This window comes from Myotis lucifugus, unplaced genomic scaffold, assembly GCF_000147115.1.
Source record: "Myotis lucifugus unplaced genomic scaffold, Myoluc2.0 scaffold_430, whole genome shotgun sequence".
Lineage (NCBI taxonomy): Eukaryota > Metazoa > Chordata > Mammalia > Chiroptera > Vespertilionidae > Myotis > Myotis lucifugus.
This window is the reverse complement of record NW_005871478.1, coordinates 182,810-192,744: the sequence shown is the minus strand read 5'-3', so window position 1 is coordinate 192,744 and position 9,935 is coordinate 182,810. Positions and strand designations below refer to the sequence as shown.

Here is a 9,935-nt window from a genome sequence, read left to right as displayed (position 1 = left end):
CTATCCCTCTCCCTTCCTCTCTGTAAAAAATCAATAAAATATATTTAAATAAATAAATAAATAAATAAATAAAATGGTTGAATGCACAAATTCAAAAGCAAGAAAAGAACATTGCCAGGATGGATAATAGAGACCATTATAAACTCTTGAACAATAATAGATACAGAGGCAGAGTTGCCTCAAACAGACTGTTAAACTACAGCAGGAAGGCCGGGGAGGGTGGGGGGGCTGGAGGGGGGGGGGTAAGAGATCAACCAAAGGACTTGTATGCACGCATATAAGCATAACCAATGGACATAAGACACTGGGGGGTAGGGGAGGACAGGGGATTGTCAAGGGGGGGGGGGAAGGAGACATATGTAATACTCTTTGTAATAATTTAAGCAATAAAAAAAAAATTATAAAAAAAAAAAAAAGAACATTGCCAGGTGCCAGAACAAGGAGAAAACCACAGCCAAAGTGGTGAGCAAGCACTGGGTCTGCAGGATTCAGAGTCTGCACAACTAGACACACACCTCAGGGGCTTGGGCTCCAACGCCTGAGCAGGGTCTGGAGCAAAGGGAACTAGAGAAGCTCTGTGCACACAGCCAGGAGGTGGCACATCATGGATGAACTGGGACTGAAAAACCTCTCTTGCCCTGGGTAGCGGCAGGAAGCAAGCCACCATGCCCAGGCCCTTCACTCATTCAACAAATACTCACTGAATACTTACTATGCATCTGGCACTGTTCTGGGTACTAAGGGTCAGCTGAGAATAAAAGACCTCCCCCCAAATGTTGGTCTTATGGAGCTTATATTCTAATTAAAGGAGATAGACAAGGAGAAAAAACATACATGAAATAAGTCAGGTGGTGCTAAATGCTATGAGGAAAAGTAAAGCAGAGAAGGGGTATAGGCAGTGGTCAGGGATGACATCTCTGATAAGGTAACATTTGAACAGAAACCTAAAGGAAATGAGAAACAGCATCATCTGAATAGGTGTGCTGAGAAGATAGCAATGCAGAAGAAACTTAAAAAATCAGAGGTCCTGACCTACGCCACTTGGAGGTGTGGGACCTATATCTACCTAGAGTCCCACAGGGAGCCTTCCCTCTTGGCACTCAGGGTTTAGCCCCAAAATGTCTCATTCCAGCCCTAACCAGTTTGGCTCAGTGGATGGATCATTGGCCTGCGGACTGAAGGGTCCCAGGTTCTACTCCGGTCAAGGGCATGTACCTGGGTTGCCGGCACATCCCCAGTAGGAGGCGTGCAGGAGGCAGCTGATCGATGTTTCTCTCTCATCGATGTTTCTAACTCTCTATCCCTCTCCCTTCCTCTCTGTAAAATCAATAAAATATATTTTTTAAAAAAAGTCTCATTCCAGTCAGCTTCATTTTCTCCATTTTATTTGTCAATATAAAAATACTCAAATATTTACAACAAATAAATACGCGGGGACACAATAAGTTACACTGTTAGGAGCCCTCCTCCAGGTCTGGGAGAGGATATGCCATAGCCACAGCATGCCCACCCTCTCCCCCGCCCCCACACCTCTCCCAGCCCTGTAAGGGGGACAAGTATAAAATACCAGGAACCCCAGGGCCACTGGGAGGCCCTCCCTCCCTTCCCCCAAACACACAGGAGGTTCCACTCCCTCCCCTGAACCCTGAAAACATTCACCACCCTGGAAGCAGGACGAGGCCCACCCCAGAGCCCTGCACTCCCCCCAGGGGCACAGCACCCTGCCCAGCCCACCCCCATATGTACATCCCTGCCCCTCCTGGGGACAGTGGGGGTAAGAGAAGCAAAGTGATCGACCCCTTCCCCTTCATAGCTCCAATGACTCACCAGGAGGACCCCAGGCCAAGGGAAGACTCCACAGAAACAGAAGACGGTCACACAAACACACCCACGTGCACACACACACATACACAAACACACCCATATCTCCAACTTCTGTCCTGAAGGTTTGGCTGCTGGGGTCCCGTGTCTGGATTCACAGCCCCTCACAGAGAGGAGGAAGACGCCGTGTGGCGGCTGGTGCCTTGGTGAGCCACACCAAGTGGCAGTGCCCGTGCTGAGCAGAGCAGGTCCTCATGGGCGAGCAGGTGCTGGGCAGGATCCGTCCCAGTAGAGCAGGTGCCCACGCCATGTCCCTGAGGTAGCTGGTGCCTGTGCAAAAGTAGGAGCCACGGCCCCCAGGCTGCCCCACCGACGTGGGGTCCCTCATACCGAGGACTCCTCGGGATTGGAGTCCGGGAGGGGCTGGCGCTGGTGCAGTTTGCGCCTCATCTCGTCCGCCAGCTCGGGCAAGGGGTGCCCAAGCCCCTCGCTGTGGTCCTCCCCACCTAGCTGTAAGCGCACATAACCGTTGGCATTTGAGTTCCGCCCACCCCCCAGGTGAAGCCGGGTTGGGGATGGCAGGGGCTGGCCAGGGATGCCAGGAGGCGGGGAAGGGGGCCCAGTCCCCGGCTGGCACCGGGCGTGTCCAGGCACAATCTTGAGGGAGCCATCTGAATAGTAGTAGCCAACGGGGTCCCAGAGCTTCTCATCAGTCTCGGGGCCAGGGCGGAAGGGGGGGCTGGTGGGCTCCTTGGGAAGCTCCAGAGGGTACACCAGGGTCCTCTCTGCCGCCTTGGCACCTTTCTCCAGCTCCTCACGCAACCGGCGGCGCAGTGACAAGACGAGCAGCAGCAGCACCAGGCACACGGCCCCCAGGGCCACCACAGCCAGCCACACCAGCCCCAGGTTTTCCAGGGGGGCCCGGGCCTCCAGGGTCAGTGAGGAGCCGGCCACCACAGCAACCAGGTAGCCTTCGGCAGCCAGCCGTGCCCCCTGCTCCTCCGAAAAGCAGTGGTAGGCCCCGGCGTGGCGGGGCTGGGCGGCCATCACGACCAGGGCCTGGAGCCGAGCATCATAGAGGAAGGAGCCAGGCTGTTCCACAGGTAGGTCCCGGCCCCCAAAGGTCCATCGGGCATGGGCCAGGTTGGAAGACAGGCGGCAGGGCAGCACCAGGTCTGTGCCTGCCACCACCGTGATGTTCTTGGGCGTGAGCCTGACTGCAGCGGCCGGGAGAGGAGAGGGAGCAGAGTCAGTGCAGGAAACCCAGGGCCAAAGGGAAGTGCAGACACTCCAGCTCTGGCCCCGGGCCCATCCCGCTGGGAGGGGGACAGAAGGCGGCTCACCTTTCTTACTGCCACGGAAGTTGCAGATGCCCGAGGTGTCGGAGATCGTCACTTGCTGGATCAGCAGGGATCTGGTTGGGGAAGACGGTCCATCAGCATCCCTGCTCCCACCACCTGCCTCCCCTCCTGGTCCCAATAGGAGGAGAGCCCGCTCACCCGGAGCGGCCGCCCACGGCCACACAGCGGCTGGCGTTGACGCTCCAGGCGCAGTAGGGGTCCCGAGCGAGGATGCAGTCGGCACAGGAGCGGTACTTCACGCAGTCGGCCAGGGGTAGCTGAACCAGCTGTGAGCGGGAACCTGCAAACAGCAGCTTCTGCAAGAGAAGCAGTGGGCATAGGAGCGGGCCCACCAGGCCCGGACACAGCATGGGCACAGCTGGGACTGCTGGGGGCAGCACAGGGCAAAAAGGGGCCAAGAGAAGGGAGAACCAAGGATGGAAATCTAAGGACCAAAGAACGCAGGGAGGGCTTATTACAAACCAGACCCCATCCTAAGCACCTTATAAAGGTGACCTTACTGGAGAGGAACAGTAGCCCCGTGGTGCTGTGTATAATCTCTCTCACACACACACACACACACACACACACACACACACACACACGGCTCCAGTGCGGTATAAATAGTGCAGGAAGTATGTTTTCCGCAAGGCCCGGCAGCCCTCACAATAGTACCAGCCGAGCATAAGGTGTTTTCCTGTTTGCATGGTGACTGCTAATCTGTGTTTCTTCAACCAGACTTTCTTTCTACCATCATTCCATGTTCCGGGGAACAATTTGAGCCACAACAGTTGGTAAAAGGGGAGCATGTGAAACTTTAGGTGCGGCAACAGGCCAGAAAAGGGAAAGGTGCCGAGTGCACCTCAGGGAAGGGGGAAGGCATGGGGGTCAGGACTGGGGGACAATGCAGCCTCACAGGGACCTGGCCATGTACACGGCCTCCGGGGAGCAGGATCCACTGGGACTGACCTGGAGCTCGCCCCCAGCTGAGCGAGGGTGCTGGAGCGCCTCCCCTGCCCCGAAAGGGCCAAGCACAGACTAGGGAAGGTGGAGGAAGAGCTGCGGGCGGGGCCTGATGATTACCTTGCTCCGGGACAGGACCAGGCTTTTCACAGGCTCCTGGTCAAACACCTGCAGCTCCTCGATCAGGTGGACCCAGGGCCCCAGGCTGACAGCCTTAAGTAGCCAGCCGTCTCCTGTGAGGGGGTTGGGGAAGGACAGGTGTCAACGAGAGAGCCCAAGGGCCCCGGGGCATCCCCAGACCACCCTATCCGGGCACACAGGCCTTCAGCCAGCCTCTAGCAGCTAGGCCCGCATGCCACGTGCCTACCTGTGGCAATGAACAGCACTGTATAGGAGGCTCCATCAAGCCCCGTGACGCGGTCAGCCACCAGGTGGGTGAAGTTGGTGTCCTTCTTTACGAGCAGGGGCCGGCCCCAGAGGGGCCTCACCTGCTCCTCCAATAGGGGGTGTTTCTTGATGAAGTTGAGGGTGTTGTCGGGCAGCTCCAGAGAACTGGTGTAGCCGTGGTGACGGTGCCAGTTGTTGATGCACTGGAGATTGGGGTCGGGGAGGGCGGTCAGTCAATGGGAATAGCACGGGGGCTGAGGGCAGCAGCGCACCCTCCAGGGCAACTCACCGAGCCCGGCCGTGGGCTGGGTACTGGGTCGGTGTAGCGGCCCCACCTCTGGGATTGCTCGTGGTACTCCTTGTAGGGACCCTCGAACACCCTCTGAATCTCTTCCAACTGGTACTCACAGACTGCTGACAGGTCCACATCACCCCTGTCACAGCAAGGGAGGGACCCCAAGGCTCAGGCTTGGTACCCACGTCCCACTGGGAGCAGATACCCAACATCCTCCTTGGCTTCCAGAAAACTGGCCAGCCGGCCCCGCCCAAAGGCCTGCACCACAAACCACCCCTAACCTGAAGACCTGCTTCTCCCCACCAGCTCACCATCGTGCCCGAAAAACCGCAAAGAAGGTGGTGTTGTGCCAGGAGGTGCCCTGCAGGGTGTGCAGTGCCTGCAGGTGGCTGAGGTAGAGGTGGCGATTGGGGGCCGAGCACACCAGGTGTGCCTTCAGGAAGGTGGTCCACTTCTTCTGCAGGGTCCGTGCGCCCCCCACGTCTCCCTGGCAGATGACAAGGAGACACTGGCAGTCAGCCCTGCCCGGCTGGCAGGGCTCCCAGCACTCACCGCCGCAGACTGTACCTTGCAGACTCGGGCCACACGGGCCACCACCTGCTCCATGTAGCAGTTGTACTCCAAGGCCCGCTCGCTGAAGAAGAAGTAGACCTTGTCATCGTCCCCAGTCAGGCTCCCCACGCTCTCCGGGACGTAGGCAGAGCCGACAAAATGAGGTTCTACGGGAAGGGGAGGAGACTTAGCGAGGCCCTAGTGATGCCTCCCCCCAGCGCTCCCCCAGTGCCCACGCCAGCTCCAGCTCCTAGGGGCTCACCGTTGAGCCAGAAGGCCAGGTACTCTGTCTTCATGGGATGGTGGGGCCCCATGTTACGCAGGATAATGGGCTCTGTGCCCAGGAAGTTGTTGAGTGTGGCCGAGTACAGCTCGCCATCTATGGAGGCAGAGGATCAGCCAGACCAGGTGAACATACACGCAGGCCACACAGCCCCGGATGGGAATGAGCCCTGGGGACACCCAGCCTACCGCAGGGGGCCACTCACCCACAAGGAGGCCAGTGTGGCCCTTGGCCGGGTCGTAGGGACACTTCCCCTTCCCATCCTCAAAGGCTCCACGCTCCAAGGTGAAGGTGACCATGTCCTGAGGCAGGGAAGAGACAGAGAGTGAGGTGCAGAAGGCCCGGCGTTCAGAGCAGCACACGCAGGGCAGAGGGAGGGGCAGCACTCACGATGTAGGCACACTTGGGCTGGAAGGCGTAGGTGCCACACACATACAGGTGGGACGCGTTGTACGGCTGCAGGAAGCGGATGAAGTTGAAACACTCCGTCTGGGGAGAAAAGGGGATCCAGTTAAAAGAGACTAGGGGTTCCAGTTAAAAGAGGAGGGCCCGAGAATGGGGGTTCCAGTTAAAAGTGGAGGGCCTGAGAATGGGGGTTCCAGTTAAAAGAGGAGGGCCCGAGAATGGGGGTTCCAGTTAAAAGTGGAGGGCCTGAGAATGGGGGTTCCAGTTAAAAGAGGAGGGCCCGAGAATGGGGGTTCCAGTTAAAAGTAGAGGGCCGAGAATGGAGGTTCCAGTTAAAAGAGGGCCCAAGAATGGGGGTTCCAGTTAAAGGAGGGCCCGAGAATGGGGGTTCCAGTTAAAGGAGGGCCCGAGAATGGGGGTTCCAGTTAAAAGAGGAGGGCCCGAGAATGGGGAAACCAGTTAAAAGTGGAGGGCCGAGAATGGGGGGTCCAGTTAAAAGAGGGCCCGAGAATGGGGGTTCCAGTTAAAAGGGGAGGGCCCGAGAATGGGGGGTCTAGTTAAAAGAGGAGGGCCGAGAATGGGGGGTCTAGTTAAAAGAGGAGGGCCCAAGAATGGGGGGGTCCAGTTAAAAGAGGGCCGAGAATGGGGGACACTGGACGGAGTTCAGGACCCAGACCAGGAATGAAAAGGGAGCCCTGGGCAGAGCGTGAGCCGTGAGGCCCAGCCAGAGGGAGGCAGAGGCCCCTGCCCCCAGCTCCCTTGGTCTGTCCCAAGCACCCACCTGGTTGTTCTTCCCTTTCTGGACACACTCGGTCTTCTTCTCCACAGGAGCTGCCCACGAGATCTGGGGACAGGACGGGCACCTCAGCAACGTCACAGGTACACTGAGCATGTGCCCAAGCATGGCCTGTGGCAGCCACAGGAATACCAAGTGACAGTACATGGTCCCCAACCCTGGGATCTGACTTCATAGAGGACACAGGCCCCGCACGGCCCCATGGGAGCAGAACCTAATGAGTGCGGCAGACGGCAAGACAACTCGCGCACCCTGCCCACGGTGGCCTTGCAGACCCAGCAAATTCCCAAGGGGCAGCCTGACCATGAGCCTCTGGGGTCCTGCCTGTCACGGGCCTGTGTGCCTCCCGCTCCCCCACCTCTCACCACTCCTTGCAGCTCCAGAGCCTCCATGCTGAAGGCAAACAGGGTCTCCCGGGCCCCAACGTACAGGAGCCCGGTCTGCTCGGTCAGGGTCAGCGTCAGAAAGTCCTGGATGCCCGTTTGGGAGAACCGCCGCACCACTGGGGCAAGCTCTGCAGGGACAAGATGGGAGTGAGCAAGGCTGTGGATAGGTGGCCTTCTTAGGGCTCCAGGCACCCGCCCCCCCCAAATCAGCCTTCCTCTACACCAGAAATTTTCAACCAGTGTGCCATAAGATTTTTAAAATATGCAATACCTGCCCTAGCCAGTTTGGCTCAGTAGATAGAGCTTGAGCCTGCAGACTAAAGGGTCCCGGGTTCGATTCCGGTCAAGGACACATACCTTGGTTGCAGGCTCTTCCCCAGTCGGGCCCTGGTTAGGGCTTGTGCAGGAGGCAACCAATCGATGTGTTTCTCTCACATCAATGTTTCTCTCTGTCTTTCCCTCTCTCTTTCACTCTCCCTAAAAATCAATGGAAAAATATCCTCGGGTGAGGATTAACAAAAAAAACCATGCCCAACTATTTTAGTCAGGGGCACTGACCACTTTTCCCTTAGATTGTCCAATACAAAAAAATGACAGCCATCCCGTATGAATGAATCAAAAATTATATATATATATATATATATATATATATTTGGTCAGACTGGCCAAAAATACAATACTATCTTTTTGGTGTGCCACAGAATTTTAGTAATTAATTTATGTGTGTCATGAGATGAAAAAGGTTGAAAAATCGCTGCTCTATGCAATGGTCTCCTGGGCCTACTTGTCCTTGTTCCCCACATTAGGGCTAGCAACCCCACAAGCAATGCAGCCCAGTGCCCTGAGGGCAATAAAGCGCATTTCCTGAGTTGCCGCCTGGCTGACAGCTCCTGTGGGCCTCCTTGCTTTCCCTGGGAAAAGCCTGGGAGGAGGCACATCTGAGCTGTGAGGAGGAAGGAAGGACATCTCAGCCACAGCTTCCGGCCAGAGGAAGCCATCAGAATTATGGCTCCCACTCTCAGGCCAGCAGCGCCTCTGGCTGCAGAGCTGGGCATTCTCCTTCCCAGCTTCCACAGCTGCCTCTTCCTTCTTTGCTCTGCTGCCCACTGCCCACATCAGAGTCCAGCCAGACCCCGCCCCTGACCCCGCAGGGCAGGGCACACAGAAGTTGTGAGCGCTCCTTGTCTTAGAAACCCCCCCCCCCGCCCTCCACTCAGACAAATCCAGGCTGCCCGACATACCAGCACAGCTGGCCCCCGGAACAGGCAGGGATGGCAGGGGAGACCGGAGGCTGGGACCAGAGAGGGTGCTGACGCCTGGGGGGTGGGAGGCCTTGCTGCCGCTCACCAGGCAGGGCACCACGGCATCCACATAGTCACAGGACCCCGGTGTCGGCTCCCCAAATAGCTGCCGACCCGTCCTCAGGGTCCCCCTAAACCAGCTTAGTCTTTGGAACCAAAGATGGGCCCAGACAGTCAGGTAAGGAAGGGCTTCATTAGCACCTGAGTGCGGCCTGTGGGAGGTGAGCTCACCCCAGGTCCCCAGAGCGCGGGGATGACACAAACACCTGACATCACCCCTTGGTGCAGGTGCGCGCACAGTACGGGCCGTCAGGGCCGTGGTTCGCCCACACGAGCACGTGCACACACACCCACCCAGGGCCACCAGGTCGCAGGCCTTGGCTGCACGCTTACGCTGGTGCAGGGTTCTCGGGCTGGACTCTCAGTGAGAGTGGCAACCTCAGAAGGCGGCACGGGGAGAGGGGTGCAGAATGGGGCCTGCCCGTCCTGAGCGTCAGAGGCCGGGGGCAGCCCAGGTCCTGGGCCGGACCATCAGTTCTAAGTCCCTGGGGTCAAAACTGGGTCACACGCCTCGGCGGGCCTTGACAGCAGAGTGAAGCGGGCACAGTCAAGGGGCAGCCCCTCAGCATCTTCCCTCAGCAGCCCCTCCTGGCCCCTCTCCCCAGCCGGTCTGTCTCCTCTGGTTTCAGACACTCACCCCCGGAAGAGACCGTCTTGCGGGGCACCAGGTTCCACCACATCTCGGCCCCAAAGCCCAGGCCTCACAGCCCACAGCCAGCAGGCAGCCAGCCCAGTGTGGGGCCATGGCACGCGCCGGGCTCTAGCTCCAGGCCAGCTGCCTGCTGGGGAAAGAAAAGGGTCAGGATCACAGCCCGCGCGCAGACCGGAAGGCACTGCCAGGACGCCGCGCTCAGGCCCCAGGAGCCCCCTCGCCCCTGCCCCAGTCCTAGGAGCAGAGACCCAGTGCCCTCTCATACCTGAGCCCCCACCTCCGCCTCCAAAGGACCAGGGAGTCTCCCCGAAAGGGTGCGGCGGAGGTGGGAGGGGGGAGGAGGCCCTCCCCCATTCCCTCTCCTCAACAGGAAGTTGTTTAAAATAATAAGGGCCCCCTCCCCCATACCAGGCCTGACAGATTCGGTGATTTTTGAAAGTAACCTCTGAAAGCAAGACTTGACCCTGCCGGGGCTTCAGCCGGCCCAAGCCCTAGTTCTGGGACGTGAACCGAGGCGCGGTGAGGGGGCACGTGGCGGGCGGGCGGGGGCTGGAGACCCGGGCGGGGGTCCTGCCCAGCCTCTCCCCGCCCCCAGCGCAGACAATGGCGGGCAGAGCCCGAGACCCCGCTCTCCACCCGCAGGGCCGGAGCGGCGGGGGCTGCGGGGCGCGCTTCCCGGGGCCCTTTGTTGCCC

The 9,935-nt window shown here is 58.6% G+C and overlaps 1 protein-coding gene across 1 annotated transcript; it reads right to left on the bottom strand.

Moving 5' to 3' along the window:
* Positions 1–1,368: 1,368 nt before the first annotated feature.
* SEMA4C (semaphorin 4C) lies at positions 1,369–9,548 on the bottom strand. Its single transcript, XM_006102793.3, is given in 15 exon segments — positions 1,369–3,038; positions 3,165–3,235; positions 3,321–3,478; positions 4,245–4,357; positions 4,492–4,714; positions 4,801–4,945; positions 5,118–5,293; positions 5,374–5,525; positions 5,621–5,737; positions 5,847–5,943; positions 6,032–6,130; positions 6,828–6,890; positions 7,208–7,356; positions 9,227–9,298; positions 9,301–9,548. Coding segments are annotated over 15 exon segments (2,502 nt in total). The 5' UTR covers positions 9,335–9,548; the 3' UTR covers positions 1,369–2,205.
* Positions 9,549–9,935: the final 387 nt, after the last annotated feature.